Consider the following 20,016-nt stretch of genomic DNA (forward strand, 5'->3'; position numbering starts at 1 on the left):
GGGACTTGCTGTCTCTATATCTCCATAATCAACCTGCACGAGTTTCAGTAGGAATCATTTTGCTCTTTTGACAGATCAGACAACGAAGCAAAGAACCTTGAAGTGTCTTCCTAGCGTCACAAGTTAGCATATGACAGGGTTGGACTATTCTAAGGTTCCTGGGACTATTTGTAAACCACCACCTCAACTTCATGAGGAAGTTTTGAATAAACCACAGTTTTTCTGATGTTAAAGATTAAAAACATGAAAACTGAAAGTGAAAACTCTCAAAAGCCAGCATCTGGAGTGAAAAGAACTATTTCGTTATGTTATTATTTATTGTAGTATATAAAATATAATAATTAAATGAAATTTGAATATTTGGAATTTATGTCAAATAAATATATCTGATTTTAAATGTAAATTAAGGAAACACTGATACCAGTAGGGTTCTGAATTTGTGAATTTGGAACCTTTCTATTAAGTCTATCTTTTGAATGGGTAAGAGTAATTCAGCAAGACACTGCTATGTACGCACATAAACTTGGGGGCTCTTCTATAAGTTGCTTTTGCACGTTTTCATTCACAAAGTAACCTGCCAACACTTAAATAAAGCGTTAATATTGTGTCCCTCCTTTTGGTTTACTGCTACGAAATTTAAGATGCTTACAACAGGCCAAGGCAAAAATCAGGAAGCATATTCTCCTCTCGATAGGAGTTACTATTACAAAACCTACCTTGTGTGGTAAAGATAAGAGGGGTGCTCCAGTCACCCCAGGTTCCTGGGCCATCCAGTCTCTTGCCCCTCACTTGAACCTCGTATGAAGACCCAGGAAGCACACTGTCTATCAGCAGAGATGTAGCTGAGACAATTTCATCAGCCTGTTAAATATTGTTTGAAAACATCAGAGCATCAAGTTGACATGGAACCTTCATCAAAACTGAGAACAAGCAGTCCCAACAAATTTCAAAGAATGAAAGTCTTACAGAATAGTTGGCCGGCCACGGTGGAATTAAACAGAAATCAGTAACAAAATAACAAATGTTTGCACTTTTGTCAATAAATTTTTTTTAAAGATTTTATTTATTTATTTGACAGAGAGAGACACAGCGAGAGAGGGAACACAAGCAGGGGGAGTGGGAGAGGGAGAAGCAGGCTTCCCGCTGAGCAGGGAGCCCGATTGATGTGGGGCTCGATCCCAGGACCCTGGGACCATGACGTGAGCCGGAGGCAGACGCTTTATGACTGAGCCACCCAGATGCCACTGTCAATAAAATTTTAAATAGCCCGCGAATCCAAGAAGAAAATCACAATGATAATCAGCAGATAGTTTTAACTGAATGATAACGAATATTGACCTTGTGAAATTTGACAGGTACAGCTAAAATCAGCTGGGAGTTTCAGGGCACTGCTGACATCTATAATACACACCTGGTAGAAAATGATGAGCAGGAGCAGACACAGAATTAGAAACATTCCTAGAGGAAAGTGTCACAGAGGAGGGCGTGAATAATTTTAAGAACCTGAACCTGATAAGCTATAGTAAATCAAAATACAGTTTACAAACTAGAGGGTAAATAGCTAAGAGACCTAATTCTGCAAGAAACAACTATTAAGAATTGCTTAGCGGGGCGCCTGGGTGGCTCAGTTGTTAAGCGGCTGCCCTCGGCTCAGGTCATGGTCCCAGGGTCCTGGGATGGAGACCCGCATCAGGTTCCCTGCTCAGCGGGGAGCCTGCTTCTCCCTCTCCCACTCCCCCTGCTTGTGTTCCCTCTCTCGCTGTCTCTCTCTGTCAAATAAATAAATAAAATCTTAAAAAAAAAAAAAAAGAATCGCTTAGCAAATACATTCTGTTTTCCAATGACGTACTCCAAAGTTATTGAAATCCCTGGCCTCTTAAACTGTGGGTTCCAGAAACCAAAAGGGTGAAAAGCACCACAAATGTATTCTACAATAGCAGGTCACCTAGATTTCAAATCCTGTTGTTTCTATTTTGCAGATGAGAAAGCTGAAGCCCAGAGAAGTCTTAACTCTGCTTTTCCCACACAGGACACCAAGGATTTATTTTCTGCTCTTAATGAAAATAAAGTCTTTATAAAATTGGCCCAGAGGTACAAAGACAGGTTTTTACTTCTAAATTATATAACAATTCGTTTCACAAAGGAAAATGCCAAAGTCCAAGCACAGCCCATGCTCTTTATGACGTCCTCCTTCTCTCCTGCTCCTCTTTGATTCATCCACTGCAACTCTTGCCCTCACTGCCTACCCCGGCCTCCAGCTTCTTACCCGGCGTAGGGCCTCTGAATTACTGTCTTCTCTCTTTGGAAACTAATTCCCCCAGATATCTACTTCACTAACCTCCTTCAGAGCCTTGCTCAAATGTCACCTTCTCCATGAGGTCTTCCCCACCTCCACTTAATATTACAACCTACCAGCTCTACCAGCACCCGTTAGCTCTACCACTCAGTGCATCCTGATGCAAACAGAACAGTTCCTAGCACCTAGGAGGTCCTCAATAACTACTGAAAGAATGCAAAAAGAATTTGACAGACCTTGTATTACAAATGCGTGTGCTGCGAGTAAGTATGTTGAGCAGTAAAACAATAGTTGGAATCGTAAAATCAGAAATCAGAGGTCTGTAGGTGAGAAAATTATCATTATGAATTCAAGTTTCTATAACTGGACTTCCTGTAGCCATTTAGCTCTGTGTGTGTGTGTGTGTGTGTGTGTGTAAGGAAGAGAGAGAGGGAGGGAGAGGGAGAGACAGAGAAAGTTATTAATCTAACATAATTTTTTGGGGGGAGGAAGAGGAATTTGGAACTTTCTCTGGCACAAAAGTCTGGGAGGAATTTATCACACTCCTCAATATATAACATAGATCCATACATAAGAGATATTGTGCAACATCAAACAATTTCTCCAAAAGCGTTTACCGAAGATACGGACATGTTGTTCATGTGGTCATGTCCTATGCTGATCATAAATGAAGGCCAGTGATATAATATTAAATTACAGCTGATTTAGCTCTAGGAGGACCATGCATGTCTGGCATACAAAGGGCATTTTCTACTGGACCTGGAAAGGGTCTCTAGTTGTTTCTCAACCTTTCATTTTATTAAATTATACTTACTTTTCTCATATATGTTGAAGAATTCTCTGAATATTTCACTTGGTATTGAAGTTGAAATGGTACCAAGGTTGGGCTGGACCAAGAAATCTTTAAATTGCCAGCATCTGTGATTTCCATATGTAAACCTAATGGGGGATCAGGCTTCACTTAAGGAAAAAAGAGAACATTTTTAAGTCAAGCAATTTTCATGATAATCACAAAATAAAGTCAAAATGAATTATTAGCATATCCTGTTCTTTCAACTACTTAAAAGGTGATCTTATTCAAAGGCTAATTCCAGACTAAAATATTAGGTCTACTCCTTGTACCTTTCCATAGCAATCCACATATATTCATTTCCTCTCCCTACATGGCAAAAACTGTAAACAGTAAGGAGGTTGTTTTGATAAATGTGAATTCCTGCTGTAAAAAAAGTCGGCTAACTTTATTTAACCTAGCATTCCCCAAACTTCTTTGAAGACTCCCCCCCACCACCCTCACCCACCGGTTTAGCAGGTGACAAGGAAAAACGGCATTTTGCAGAACACTACTTGAAAAATGCATATGGAGTTTGCATGCAAATATTCACGTAAATATGCATGCAAAACTCAGCAAATCTATTAACTTTGAAAAATAAAAATCTAGACACACCTACTCAAATAACCCACAGCATACATATATTATATGCAATAAACATAGCATTCACAGGCCCTGGCTTGTTTCTGTAGTGTAGTGGTTATCACATTCGCCTGACACAGGCCCTGGCTTGTCACCAGAAATGGGGATAGAGTTTCTTAGCCTAACAATGTGTTTAACTTAGTAAATGATTTGAGTTCATGTGTATATGCATGTGTTCATGTGTGAATATGCATTTGTGTATAGGTTGTGTGTGTGTGTAGTTTTAAATACACGTAACTTTTAAATTATTCATAGAAACAATATAAACATCTTACAATAATGGATTGACTAAATAATGGTTCATTCCCTATAAGGGAAATCATATCGGAGAAGAATATTGAAAATGTTTACTATTGTTAGTTTTAAAAGTTTATTAAACATCATCTATACTTGAGTTCCTGAATTGTTGAAATTAACAAATAAAAGAATATTTATAAATATATGTTAAAATAGAAAAAAATGCCAAAATGATAGAAAATAGACGATGCATTTTTCTTCTTGGTACATCTCTGTGTTTTCAGGATTTTAACTAGCAAGAGTTACATACATAGAAATAATCATTACATTGAAATGTTTACTGATTTGAATTTTATTTTCAAGAACTAAAATGGCATATTACTATAATTAACATACTAAATTTTCAAGAATTTAGACATAGTTTTTCTCTTTTCCTTGAATCAAAATTAATAAAGCTTTTATTTTATGTGACATATTACAAATTTTAGCTACTTTAAAGCAGAGACAGATAAACACTAAAGTCTAGAAACAAAAGATGAAATTCACTGAGTTCTCATGAATAAAACGAAAACAAAACAAAAACATCAAACAGAAATCATGAGAGTATAAACTATTGTACATTTCCTGCCTGCATACATATGTGCCCTAATATTAGAAATCTTAAAAATAAATCTTTCCCTGGACCGCCCATGTCCCCAGTCTTAGATACACCGCCAACTACCTGCTTCTTTCAGAGCAATATTCCTTGGAAGAGTTAGCACTACTCACTCTTCCCACTTTGTGTCCCATTTTCCTGACCGACCTACTCTGATCAGGTAGGTCTTCCTCCTCACCAATCCACGGAAACGGCTCTATCAAGGTCATCATCCTTTGCCAAATCCAATGTCAGATGTCTGATGCATTTTCCTCCAGCACTCAGCAGCATTCCACATAGCTGCTCACTTGGTTCCACTAGGCTGCCAGGCCACCACGCTCTTTTACTCCTCTTTTCTCTCTGATTGCCTCAGTCTTTCTCTCAATGAATTCTAAGTGGGTGATCTCGGGCAATCCCATAAACATCTATATGCCAGATACTCCCATATATATCTCCCCTGAACTGATCATATGTCCAACTGCCTGCTCAGCATCTCTTAGGTATCTATAAGCATCTCAAAAATAATATGTCACACACCCGATTCTCCCCAAATATCCTTATCTTAGTATCTAGCACCACTATTCACTGACACACTCAGGGCCAAGTCTCAGTGTTATCTTTAGTTCGTCTCTGTCCATACTCCATACCCAATCCACTAGAAACTTCAGTTAGCATCATCACCCAAATGAATCCCAACTATGATCATTTCTTTACTTCTCCACTGCTACATCCCTAAACCAACCAGATAATTCCAATAGCCTCCTCTCTGAGCCTTCTGATTCTACTCTTGTAACCATCCTTCCTCTTTTCTCCATCAATTTCCTTCTCTGCATGCAGAGTAAATTTTAAACATGCACACAGACACACACACACACAGACACACACAAACACACACACTTGACCATATCACTCTCCTGGTTCAAAAGCTTCCACTGTAATTAGAATAAAACCCAAACTCTGTAACCCTGGCCTACCATATGACCTGAATCCGATACCTCTGACCACACCTCCAAATATTCCCCTACCTCATTCACTGCAAGTACAAAGGCCTTCTCTTGGGTTCCTCCAACTTCCAAGCTCATTCCATCTCAGAGGTTTTACGGGTGCTATTTTCCCTGGTTGGAGCACCTTTTGTTCTGGATTTTTGCATGGCTATCTCTTTTTCATTCAGCCCAAATGCTATCTCCTAAAACAGGTCTTCTTTGACCTCTGTAGCTGAAATAATAGTCCTTACACCTACCTGGCCCTCTCCATGTCTTATTTCTTTTGTGGCACTTAACATTTTAGGACATTATCATATATACCCAAGTATAAGGAAAGATTTTTTTTTTTCTCAAAAAATTATCCCTGAAAAAAAGACAAAATTCTTTTTAGGTTTCTTATAAAGTCTATCACAGCACCTTCTCTTAACTATCTTATTTTTTTTTAATATTTAATTTAATTCTGGTTCTAAATCCTTCTAAAAATCACCTGACAGAATTAGTTTTAAAAAGAGAACATAATGATATTTTATAAATTTTATATATATTTTTCCTGTGCTATAACTTCATGACAGAATTGCTTGGACATCATTGTAATTATGTTGCAGAGACCACAAATATATCCCTAGAGGACAAATTATTTGAACATCCTAATGTTAAAATACGATGTCATATGCAGATTCAAATAGTGGCATATCCCCAGTAACTTAGAAAGAAGTGAAGGTCAAGTTGTGTGGAAAACTGTATGAGATCCCTGGAAAACTGGCTCTAGTAATGTCAAAAACAACAATGCCAAGATGCATGTAAAGAGTTGGTATATAATGGTTTCAAGAAATATAAGTGGAAAATAGTAACGCTGTTTAATTTTATATTATATATAAAATACACACACAAAACGGAGTTAATAAATACTTTAAGTGAACATTGCCTATATTATTCATATTTGTAATCCTATGTTCAAGTTGATCAAAAGAAACTGGGAATCTTTGCATTAAAAATATGGGACTCTACCTATTACTTGAGTTTTTATTATAATCAGATTTGTATAGCAAATTATGTAGGTGTTTACTTTTTTATTGTTTCTCTCTGCTCACTATTGGTTGTCTCTGGCTTATGAGGCAGGAACTTTGTCTCATTCACCAGTGTTTCCCCAGCTCCAAGGTCAGTGGCTGACACACGTGAGCTTCTAAAAAATATTTATTGAAGGAATAAGTAAAGGTATAAAATAAATAAATAAAGGTAAAAAACAAGCTCCTAATTATTTTTGGAAACTGTTACCTGAGAAGCGAAAAAGTAACAACCGAACGATACATATCCATTAGATACAGGGTTGAAAGAAAAACTATTTTTAAGAAAGAATTTAAGGGGCGCCTAGGTGACTCAGTCAGTTAAGCGTCTGACTCTTGGTTTTGGCTCAGGTCATGATCTCATGGTTCATGGGATCAAGCCCCTCATCAGGCTCCGCGCTCGGTGGGCAGTCTGCTTGAAGAGTCTCTCTCTGCCCCTCCCCCTACTCATGCCTGCTCTCTCTCTGTCTCTAAAATAAATGGGTAAATCTTTAAAAAAGAAAGAAAGAATTCAAGTTACAACTGCAGAGACCATCTATACTACTCTTAAAACATTCTAGAAGCTGCTTCTAATACTCCCTAATTCTACATTTGCTGTCCTGACCACACTGGTCAAAGCAAGAGAAGCTACTGAAAATTTTTGTAAGCAATGTTTAACCTGTTTGTGTGGCTGATGTTTAGATATAATACCTTTTTTATGCACGACTTACCAACATTTATGGGCTGAACCGACATTAGAGGTGATTGAAAATTTATCCCACCAGACGTGATTTTCAAATACAGAAGGAGAGTGTGGTTGAGTTTGGCGGTTGGCACAGGCACATGGCATTCACAGCTGTTGTGAACACTGCAGTTGCACTGAACAATCTGAAAACTGCCTTTCTGGGGGACCAGAGGTGACTCGTCTAACACTTCAGGCCTATGTGCAAAAGAGCGAGCTAAATATTAGCAGATGTGACAAAAATACGTGACAAAAATCCAAACTGAGGTGAACTGTTCTGGACATCCAGCTTAAATGGCATCTAGAAAAAACTGGATACATTATATCAGAGACGCAAAGATAAGGGTTCCAGCAGGTTAGCCATTAGAAATAATAGCAGCAAGAAGAGAGTGAAGCAATAGTCAAGTACCGAAAGGAAAGTAGCATTGTGGTCCTAAAACTCTACACCCAGAGAAAATACCTTTCAAAATAAACATGAAATAAAGGCTTTTCTCAGGCATACCAAAACTGAAAGAATTTGCCACCGTCAGATCTGCATTATGAAAAGTGCCAAAGGAAGTCCATCAGACAAAAAGGAAATGACAGCAGATGGAAATCTGATTCCACACAGAGAAATGAAAATAACTGGGACGCCTGGGTGGCTCAGTCAGTTAAGCGTCTGCCTTCGGCTCAGGTCATGATCTCAGGGTCCTGGGATGGAGCCCCGTATCCGGCTCCCTGCTCGGCGGGGAGTCTGCTTCTCCCTCTCTTTCCCACTCGTGCTCTCTCTCGCTACCTCTTTCTCTCTCTCTCTCAAATAAATAAATAAAATCTTCAAAAAAAAAAAAGAAATGAAAATAATTTTAAAAAGGTAAATATCTACTGACTGCTTAAAGCAAAAAAAAAATACCATGGAGTGTAGGGTTTATAACACAGGTAGAAGTATAATGTGTGATGCTGGCTCTAAGCTTGGGGGAGAGAGACGTAACATAAGTGTGCGGTTTTAATGTTCTCGTACTATACATGAAGTGCGATAATATTACTTAGAGGTACATCTGTTGGATTGTAGTTAAGTTAAAAACCTACATTATAAATCCTAAAACAACCACTAAAATTATAAAACAAGGAGTTATAGCTAATGAACCACAATAATCAAGCCAACAGAGTATTAGTATAAGGACAGAAAAATAGATTAATGGAACAGAATAGAGACCAACACCTATATGGACAGCCAGCTTCTTTCTACAGAGATGCAAAAGCAGTTCTGTGGAGAAAGGGTAATCTTTTCATTAAGTCGTGCAGAACAATGGGATATCTATATGCAAAACAAAGCAAAACAAATTTCAATCCATGCTCACACCAGATTCAAAAATTAATTCAAAATGGATCACCAGTTCAAATGTAAAACCTAGGGGTGCCTGGGTGGTTCAGTCGTTAAGCGTCTGTCTTCAGCTCAGGTCATGATCCCAGGGTCCTGGGATCGAGCCCCACATCGGGCTCCCTGCTCAGCGGGAGGCCTGCTTCCCTCTCTCCCACTCCCCCTGCTGTGTACCCTCTCTCACTGTCTCTCTGTCAAATAAATAAGTAAAATCTTAAAAAAAAAAAAACCAAAAACAAATGTAAAGCCTAAAGCCATAAAACTTCTAGAAGAGAACATGGGGACAAAAATTTGTTACCTTCAATAAGGTAACATTTCCGTAGATGCAACACCAAAAGCATGATCCATAAAAGAACAAATTGATAAACTGGATTCTTACCAAGATTGAAAACTCTGTTTTTTGAAAGTAAGACACTATGGAACAACAAGAAGACAAGCCATAGACTGAGAGAATGTATTTCCCAATTATCTATCTGATAAAGGACTTGTCTCCAGAAGATATAAAGAACTCTCAAAACTCAATAATAAAACAAACAATACAATTAAAAAACAGGCAAAATTTCACCATGCACTTAGAGAAGATAAATGAATGAAAATAAGCATGTCAAAAGAAGCCCAAGGTCATTTGTTATTCAGGAAATGCAAATTAAAACCACAATGATGCCACTATCCACATGTTAGAATGGCTAAAATTTTAAAAATTAATTTTATAAGGATGTGAAGAAATTGGAACTCTGATCCACAGCTGGTGGGAATGTAAAATGATACAACTTTGGAAAATAGTTTAGTAATATTTAAGTTGTTAAAATTACACCTATCATACAATTTACACATTCTATCCCAGGTGGTCATCCAAGAGAAATGAAAGTATAGGTCCTCTCAGAGACTCATATACAAACAAACACAGAGACTTGTAGCAGCTTTATTTGTAATAGCCCAAAACTGTAAATAACTCAAATGTCCATTAACAGGTGAACGGATAAACAAATTGTGGTATATCCATATAATGGAATGCTACTTCACAATGGAAAGGAATGAACTACTAGTGGATGCATACAACATTAATGACTCTCAAAATAATCATGGTGCATGAAAGTGTGACAAAAGTACTGTATGATTGCATTTATTTTTTTATTTTTATTTTTTTATTTTTTAAAGATTTTATTTATTTATTCATGAGAGACAGAGAGAGAGAGAGAAGCAGAGGGAGAAGCAGGCTCCCAAGGAGCAGGGAGCCCAATGCGGAACTCGATCCCCAGGACCTGAGCCGAAGGCAGACGCTTAACCGTCTGAGCCACCCAGGCGCCCTGTATGATTGCATTTATATAAAATCCTAGAAAATACAAAGTAACCTGCGGTAACAGAAAGCAGGTCATTCATTGCCTGGGGACAGTGGAGAGTGATGAGGGTGATAGGGACCACAGGTAGGGGCAATGGGTGGGGTTACAAAGGGGCGGGAAGCAATTTTGTGATTGGCAATATATTCATTTTCTTTATTAGGGTGATGATTTTATGAGTGATTTCATATAGAAAAACTTATCAATTTATACTTCAAATATATAATAAGCTGTGTAAACATGTACAGTTTATTGTCTATTAATTTTATGTCCATAAAGCTGTTTACCCAAAAAAGAAAATTTAGGAAAAATTTTTTAAGCAATACTTTGCCTAACACTGTAAACCTACAAATGAATGAGCTAACCTTAAAAAGTAATTGCAGGGGCACCTGGGTGGCTCAGTCGGTTAAGTGTCTGCCTTCGACTCAGGTCATGATCTCAGGGTCCTGGGATCAAGCCTGCATCCGACTCCCAGCTCAGCGGGGAGCCTGCTTCTCCCTCTCTGCTCAACAGCCCCCGCCCCCCGCCCCACCCTGCTTGTGCTCTCTCTCGCTCTCGCTCTCTCAAATAAATAAAATCTTAAAAAAAAAAAGTAATTGTAGTTTTTCCTTGACTTATGATGGGTTACCTCCTGATAAACTCATCGCTAATTAGAGATATCCTAAGTTGAAATGCATTTAGTACACCTAACCTACCGAATGTCATAGCTTAGCCTAGCCTCCCTTAAACATGCTTAGAACATTCACACTAGCCTACAGGTGGGCAAAATCATCTAATACAAAGCCTATTTTTTAATAAAATTTTGAACATCTCATGTAATTTACTGAATATCATACCAAGAGTTAAAAAAAAAAAAGAGAGAGAGGATGGTGGAAGTGTATCAGTTGTTTACCCTCATGGTCACGGGGCTGACTAGGACTTGCCAATGCCCAGCATCACGAGGGAGTATCCTACCACATATCACTAGTCTGGGAAACAATACTGAATGAGTATTGCTTTCACACCATTAAATCATAAGTCAAACCATTGTTAAGTGGGTGACTGCCTATAACTAGCTGGGTTGAATTACCTAACTCAAAGCACAAAGAATAATAGCATGCAACCAAGACACAGAGTTGTTATTTCTGATTTATCAGTGTCGTTTTTTTTAATCTGCATGGTTGCCTGGAGAGTCTAAGCCTAGCTGCAAATAAGAAGACTTGTTTGGGGTGGGGGGAGTCAAGGGGGAGGGGAGAGGGATAAGAATTTGGGGATGGAAAGGGAGTATTAGTATTTAGACATGATCACTGCCTTCAGAATTCTTGCAGTTAGCAGAGCAGCTAAAGCAGTGCTTTCTCCACACTAATTTTTAGTTAGTATATTTTGCACTTACAGTCTTTTCCCTCCAAAAGGACTGCAAGAATTCTGAAGGCAGTGATCATGTCTAAATATTAATACTCCCTTTCCATCCCCAAATTCTTTAAAAAAGATAGAGTGGTTTAGATAGAAGGCAGCAGGTGTTTATGGACAGAATGGGGTGGCTCAAGCAAGACAGGGAAATATTAGTTATCCCTGAGAATTCACATATAAATACAACGTGAATGAAATCGACCTGAATCTTTCATACATACACCACTAGTATTAAATGTGAATTCTGATAGATTTTCAAGTTTCCTGAGATAGACTTCAGTATTACTTTAGTCCTAAAATAAATCAATCAAGAAACAACATTTACAGTCCTTTCAACGTGCAAAGCAGTCTACTGGGCGCTGTGTCGGGGATAATATTATTGTTAGAAGCACACTAAATTAACACCAAGACTTAATATCAAGTCCTTCCATTTGCTTTTGAGCCATAAGACCATAGACAGGTAAGTTTTTCTTTATTAGCCTTGGTTTCCACAATCAGTAAAACAGAGAAAAATGCCTGCACCATCTCCCTTTACGATGCTGTTGTAAATATCAAAGACAATTACATAAAAGTATTTTTGAAAACTTTAAAGTGCTATACCCCCATAAAATAACATTTTGAATTAGAGTTGGAATGACTTAGCACTTTCAATTTTATCTAAATCTCACAAAGCCAATGAAATGTCATTTTTTGAAAACATCACACTATGCCTTCTAGGTATTTTTTGAGTATTAAAATAAAAGCTTTTATGAAAAGGGTATGGAACAAATTGAGTAAATTGTGGTATTTTATGTCAGAAATATGCCTGTACAGAATTATGCTTTGATTGAAGAACTCCCAAATTTTACAGCAAAAATAGAACTAAACAGAAAATAAGGCATACATTCTTCACTAACGCTTTCTAAAGGACAGAAAATTCTAGTGATATTTTTCTTTTTTTTAAAAAAAAGTTAGAATTACACCGTCTTACTGTAGATGGTCGTGTCAATGCCCTTTTTTCTAAATAGAGTGGATATTTGTAGAATCGGGCTGATTACCAATTAGATTAACTATCTGGTTTCTCTATCACTTTACTGTTGTGTGTTCTATTTAATCAATCTCATTGTTAATTTCTTTATAATTTCAATATACACGAAGAAAACATATATACTATATATTTATAATAATGACTATATGTAATATATGTGTTTATTCTAGTAATTCATTAATTGTGATTTTTTTTTTAAAGTCATCTCCATTCAGAAATTTCCCAAACCACCCCAACAGACAATCTCATTATGAAACTCTAAGAATCAATCTAAAACTAATTTTCAAATGTTCTACACAGGGGTGAAGAAACTACAGCCCACAGGCCAAATACACCTGTTTTTTGTACAGCTTGTGAGCTAAGAATGGTTTCTTACATTTTCAAATGGTTTAAAAAAAAAAAAAAAGGAAGAATGTCCCATGATACATGGCAATTGCATAAAATTCAAATTTCCGTGTCCATGAACGTAGTAATGCTTATTCATTTACATATTAACTATGACTACAAGGTTGGAAGAAAGACCTTATGGCCTGCAAAGTCTGAAATATTTGCTATCTGGCCCTTAAAGAAAAAATTTTCAATCCTAGCTATTGGCCAGAAACATTTTATACTCCCTACTGGTAGGAACTTGATGGACAAAGGACACAAAAATAGAGAATCCACATTAAATATATCATCACATTTCCTTGTATAGCATATTTACAATTTACATATACACCTTGGGAATCACTAATTTAATTTTCAAAATACCTTATGAGGGAACTAATATCACCTACTTTATAAGTAAGAAAGTGAGACTCAGAGACAATGTGGACCTGAAACTAGTCTGAAGTATTGTGCTTCCATGTTCCTTGCTCACTTCATTAAACCCAAGACGTCTTATTATCACAAGACAAATTTCCCTGTTACTGTGGCCACTTTATTATTTTATTTAGGGGATTAATACATTAGTGGCCACAACTAAAAAAGAATTATAATCTGAATCATCTTAACATTTCCATACATCAGAGCTTTAAAGAATTAGAGGATTATTTCAAATTACTTTTTCCTTGAAGAAAACATGAGATATTTCTCATATTTATGAGAGCATAAACTGCAAAGTTTGTATGAAACCTGGAAAGAGCACATTCGATCCTCTGACCTTTGGTCATATTATTTGTTCCCAGAATTATTTTTCTACGAATATATTAAAACTTCTCTAAGCAAAGATCTATGCTAAGTTATTACAGGAATAACATCAAATGGGTGCCACGCAAGTTCATAACTGTGACATAAACTGAGAGCAAACCATGGTGGACAAATGAATACATGGGAATTGTTTAAAACAGTATTAGTTTTGTATATCATTTGATCAAGTCACTTATTTTAAATCTCGGACTGGTAATCTATACAAATGTTACCCAAAAAATCTACTTTGCCAATCCCCCAAATTTCAAAGACCAAATTAGTATCCCAGACTAGTCTCATGATCAGAATCACCTGGAGCCTTGTTAAAAATAGATTCCTAGACCCTTCATGGAGAATTCAGTAGGTCTGGGACTAAGGAACCTGTTTTCAATAAGAGCCATAGATTGGTTCTCAAAGAGTTATCCCCAAACCACTAGCATCAGCATCCTCTGGAACTTGATAAAAATGCAAATTACTGGCTCCACTCCAGATCTCATGAACCAGGCCCAAATGAGAAGTAATGGCCTAGATAAATCTCATCAAGGAGACAAGTTTAAGAGGCATTTTGTAAAATACAAAGTACTCTTCAGATGTAAGATATTACCAAACAAATGGAAAATCAACAAGTATGAAAGGGCAAAAGAAAAGAGAAAAAGAAAAGAAGAAAACAAAACAAATGAACCTTAATGTATATCAAGTTAATAGTATAACCACATGGGTAGAGGGGGAGGGGAATCCTTTTTTTTTTTTAATTTTATTTATTTGACAGAGAGAGACAGACAGACAGCTAGAGAGGGAACACAAGCAGGGGGAGTGGGAGAGGGAGAAGCAGGTTCCCGGCTGAGCAAGGAGCCCGATGTGGGGTTCAATCCCAGGACCCTAGGATCATGACCTGAGCTGAAGGCAGACATTTAATGACTGAGCCACCCAGGCACCCCGGGGGAGGGGAAGCCTAATTAAAATTTTGGAACATAGTGTTTTGATCATGTAACTTTTAGCCTTAGCAAAGGCAAAATGAGTGTAAACAAATATTGTACTCTAGTTAGTATGCTTGTTTTTCACAGTAGTATAGGTTAGCAATTCCAAAACTACTTTACATGTGTTCTAGGACTAAGCAAATGGGTTAGATATTGTGGGAAAGGGAAGCCATGTTTCTTATTGCTGGGGAAAAAAAAAGAAAAGAAAAAAGAAAAAGGGAAGGGGGAGGGAAAAGGGAAAGGAAAGGGTGGAGGAGGAAATGGAGAGGAGAGGGGGCGGGGGAAAGGAGTGGAGGGGAGGGGAGTGGAGGGGAAGGAGGGGATGGAAGGAAGAAAGGAAGAAAGAAAAAAGGCTAGAATTGATCCTATGATTTTGGGCTAAAATGGGAGATATTATGGGTGCCCAGTTGGCTCAGTTAGTTGAGTGTCAGGCTCTTGGTTTAGGCTCAGGTTATGATCTCAGGGTCTTGAGATCAGGCCCTGGGTTAGGCTCCATGGTCAGTGGGGAGTCTGCTTGAGATTCTCTCTCTCCCTCTCCCTCTGCTCCCCCCCAACTCTCTCACTCTCTCTCTCTCAAATAAATAAATAAATCTTAAAAAATGGGAGATATTAGTATGAATACATGCTTTTAATATATGTATACACAGAGATATAGAAATATAGATTTGTGCATATACATATACATCATGTGTGTATTGCGTATACACATACATGTAACTAGCTCTGTAGCTGAGAGGGTCCAGAAACAATGCCACCCAAGTAATTTCTCTCCTCATGTTCATGTTTTCCTTTATATCCTTGAGCATGTGGAACATTGTCATGTCATCCTTGCCTGCTACTTTTATTATCCCTGTCATTTCTGGATCTGTTTCTATTGACTGATTTTTTTTCTCCTCCTGGCTAGGGGTTACATTTTCCTGTTCCTTCCCATGTGTAGTATTTTTTTACTAGATGCCAGACATTGTGAATATTACATTTTTGGGTGTTGAATTGTATTGTTCTGTTTTAAAGAATGTTGGATTTTGTTCTGGCAGTCAGTTAAGATACTTAGGCACCAGTTTGAACCTTTTTTTCTTTCAAGTTCTTTTGGGGAGAGAGTAGCCTTGACTCTAGGGCTAATTTGGCCCCACTTTTAGAATGTGGCTATTATGGGGTTTCTACTGACTGTCATTGATATTCACCAATCTGCTTGGTAGAAACTTTAATTATTCCTGGTCCTATGTAACTTTTGAGAATTGTTTAGCTTATAGTTCCTGGTGATTGTTCTCTTCCTAGTGTTTCTTGCCCAACTTAGTGTTTCTTACCCAACATCATGCGCAGATTGGTAATCAGCCAAGGGGACTCCAGTACTAATTGTGTGAACTCCCTGCTTCAAATAATCTGCCCCACAAATTCAAGCCTCCTTACACTCTCTGAACTCCTATCTCTGTCTCCTTGATCCAGCAATATCACTGGGATCCACTTGAGTTTCCCAGCCCTGTGCCAGGTTCTGGAAATTGCCTCTAGTCCAGAAAGACTAATTCAGGACTCACTTTGTTTCCTTTTCTTAGGAATAACTGATCTGTTCAGCTTTTGTCCCATATCTGGAAGTAGATGTTTCTTACATTTTATCAAGTTCTCTAGTTGTTTATGACAGAAGAGCAATCCCAGACTGTATTATTCCCAAAAATGGCCAGAAGCCATTTTTGTTGACTTTATATATTAACTTCTGAAAATATAATATATTCAAATCATTCAAAACTTGATTTTCTTTAAAGGAAGCAGTGAAATGGGGTGGTGACTTGATGGAATATGTGATCTATGTCTTAAATGGGAGTTATTACAGCATGTTATGAGCTGAGAAGAAAACTTGATAATGCAAGAAAGAGAGGGGATAATTGCAAGGGCCAAGTCCTTGAGTAAACTACAGGGGATGGGACTCAAAACACATGAGAAAGTGTTCACTTTAGATTGGAGCACAGAGAACTCATCCATGATTAAAGAAGAGAAGGATACTGTGTGGGCACTGATATGAGCAGGCTGGTAGGTTTGGGTGAGAAAGCAATTATAAGAGAACCTCTCCCCTGCTCCTGTTTTCCTGCTGACAGTCAAAAGCAAGGTCATCAGGGAGTGTCTCTGGCTCTCTCTCAGGGAAGCCAGCAGCCAGGTTGTAGTGTACCCTATGGAGAAATCCACATGACAAGCAAATGAAGGAGACCTCCAGTCCCAGCCGGGGAGGAACTTAGGCCTTCCGTCCAATGGCCCATGAGGAACTTGGAAGCCTGGGAACAGATTCTCCTGAAATTAAGCCTTGAAATAACTGCAGTTCTAGCTGACATCTTCATTGCAACCTTATGAAAGACCTCGAGGCACATGTTCCCAGCTAAGCTGCACCTGGATTCCTGACCCACATGGCCTGTGAGATGATAAGTGATTGTTGTTTTAAGCCACTAAACTTGGGGTAGCTTATTATATAGCATAGATAACCGAGGCAGGTATTGGTACCTGGAAATGGGATGCTGCCATACAAATACACCTAAAAATGTGGGAGTGGCTTTAGAACCAGGCGACAGACAGAGGCTGGAACAATTTGGAGAAGCATGCTAAAGAAAGCCTAAATTGCCTTGAACAGACTCGAGTGGAAATGTGGAGTTTGAGGATACTGCCAGTGAGGGCACAAGAGGAAGTGAGGAACATGGACTGGAAACTGGAGGAAAGAGAATCTTATGTAGGGGCAGAAAGCTAAGTCGCACATAGCGTGTGCCTCCTGAACTGGGCGATCTGCTGCAGGAAATTGCCAGGCAGGTGTTTGAAGGTGGCCTCTTGGTTTCTTCTTGCCACAAGAGGAGAGATACACATTGAGCAAAGGGCTGTTAAACACAAGAAACCAAGACTTGAGAGCTGCGAGATGCCTAGCCGTTAGAGATGGCGAAGATGTCACCGCCAGAAAATGGCTTCCAAGCAAAGATCAAAGAGAAGGTAGAGGAGGGCTTATCTCTAAGAGATCTTTGGGCTTTTATCTAATGGGGTGAACCCCAGTGAGATTCACAGGAGGCTGTGTGTTCTTGTGAGAGAACATGGTAGCAGAAACACTACTAGCTCAGACTGAAAGGGTACAAAATGAAACGAAGCCATTGGCTTCTCAAACTGTGCTGACAGGAGGCATGCTGAGGAACACCCCCCCTCCATTGCAGAGATGTGCAGCCCTTCAGGAAAAAGAAACTCAGAAGGCAGAGCCAAGAAACACAGAGAATTATTCCTGAGGTTGAGGTAATAGAGGGAATAAGCCTAAGGTTAGGAGGAGGGGGAGATGGTCAGAGAGTGGGATCCTTGAAACTGAAATTACAGACAGAGCATGCTTACCAGTAATGGCAAGGTCTGGAGTAGGTCCACGAGAATGGGTGAACTAGACGGGGTGAAGAAACAAGAATAGGGAAAGTAAAGCCTTCAAGAAATTGAAGATCATCTATATGGACATGGAAATCACCAAGAACGCTGATGCGGGAATAGTAAAGAGAAAAAGTAAAGCAGGGGTTAACAGTTACAGAAGTCCAAACCCCTTGGATGACCCTCACTTATTCATCCATCTCCATTTCTCACCATTCCCCAGCTTTATAACCCAACCAGACTTACCTTTTCATATCCTCAAATGTTCAGATGTGACTGTGGGACCTTGCAAATGCTCCTCACTCTACCTGGTTCGTCCTGTGTCCCCTCGTAATCCAGACAGATACTTCTGCTGCCTGTCTGTATATGTTTTCACAAGTCCCTGTGTTTATTTCACCAAAGTGATTTCAAACTTTGTTATGCTCCTCGTCTTCACTGTTAGCTCCAGGAGGGCAAGGGCTGTGTCTGAGCTGTTCAACATGGTTGCCCACCCTCAGCTCAGTGGCTGGTGCACACAGCAGACATCTCATAATGGAAGAAAAGGATTTCTCTTCCGGTCAAAGATAAAGCAGTTATAAATAGCACATTTCTATGGTATCTCTCCTTTTGGATTCTTTACAAACATTAATATCTGAGCTCAAACAATGCTTTCCCTTGGGACATATTCATAGGGCTTTAAATCCCTTATAAACATTAGATTTTAGTTCTTTTAAAAAACATACTTATTTACACATGGAAGCATTTGAAAGATTTCTCTCAAGAATTCTCTAATGTCTGGAGAAGGGGATATTGATTTAAAAATTCTTCTTACAGTAACGACCTTTATGTATTTTCCCTCCCATGGAGGTCTTGTTCATTATACTGACCATCTCTTCCTCCTCATATGAAATTTCTTATTTAAATTATTTGGAGACATAGTGCCCAAAGATGCACACAACAGAATTCAAGACAGAAACAGCATGTAACAATGAGTAAAATGGACATATTAACCAAATTGTATAAAGGAGAGAACAATTAATGTGGGGGGGAAAAAAAGAAAAAAACCCACAATGTTTCTCAAATTGCATGCAATTATGATAAGTTTTCCTGTGCTGATATTTTTAGAAACCTGAGTTCAAAATAAAAGCAGATCAGGGAGCCTGGGTGGCTCAGTCAGTTAAGATTTCCGCTCAGGTCATGATCTCAGGGTCGTGAGATGGTGCCCTGAGTCAGGCTCCATGCTGGGCATGAAGTCTGCTTAAGATTCTCTCTCCCTGGGACCCCTGGGTGGCTCAGCCATTAAGCATCTGCCTTTGGCACAGGTCATGATCCCAGGGTTCTGGGATCAAGCCCAGCATCGGGCTCCCTGCTTGGCGGGAAGCCTGCTTTTCCCTCTCCCACTCCCCCTGCTTGTGTTCCCTCTCTCCTGTTTCTCTCTCTGTCAAGTAAATAAATAAAATATTTTTTTTAAAAAAAGATTCTCTCTCTCCCTCTTCCTCTGTACCTCCCCCACCTTCTCTCTCTCCCTTTCTAAAAATAATAATAATAATAATAATAAAATAAAAGCAGGTCAAAAGAATCTGCTAAATTCATCATATGAACAAGTTAAAAATCTAGTTAATGTATCATTATTTTCTCATTTTTCTGGGTCTGACAATTTAGATGAATAGACCAGTGGCTACTTGGCTGAGTGAAGTGAAGTGAAAATTCTCAGCTGTAGCTAAGTTACTGTGCAATTTTGTAATGTTCTGATATATTCATGTGTATCTTTTTCTGAAAATGCATACCTCAAGACATAACTATAACCTATACATAATAAAATTTAAATCCTTACACATAGCCACAGTGCTTTAACCCCAAACACACTGCCCTAGCTTCCTGATAATGTTTGAAATTGTCTTGAATAGGCACCCAGAGAATTTCTGATCACCATCCAAAATATTTAGGTCATTGTAGGAATGTGCTACATTGCAAAGGAATTCTTTTCTCTGAGCTAAAATCTATTTTGCTC

General features: G+C 38.5%; 1 protein-coding gene across 2 annotated transcripts in view; it reads right to left on the reverse strand.

Annotated features, from left to right (window-relative positions):
* Positions 1-20,016, reverse strand: part of LEPR (leptin receptor) — a 93,159-nt gene that overhangs the window by 44,740 nt on the left and 28,403 nt on the right. For both annotated transcript variants that reach the window (XM_035018346.1, XM_035018345.1), the window contains 3 exons: positions 7,396-7,604; positions 3,111-3,256; positions 717-861 (listed from right to left, as the gene is read on the reverse strand). In XM_035018346.1, the coding sequence (XP_034874237.1) occupies positions 717-861; positions 3,111-3,256; positions 7,396-7,604 (500 nt within the window). The remainder of the gene's footprint in view (positions 1-716; positions 862-3,110; positions 3,257-7,395; positions 7,605-20,016) is intronic.

Source organism: Mirounga leonina, unplaced genomic scaffold (assembly GCF_011800145.1).
Source record: "Mirounga leonina isolate KUSES-001 unplaced genomic scaffold, KU_Mleo_1.0 Mir_173, whole genome shotgun sequence".
NCBI lineage: Eukaryota > Metazoa > Chordata > Mammalia > Carnivora > Phocidae > Mirounga > Mirounga leonina.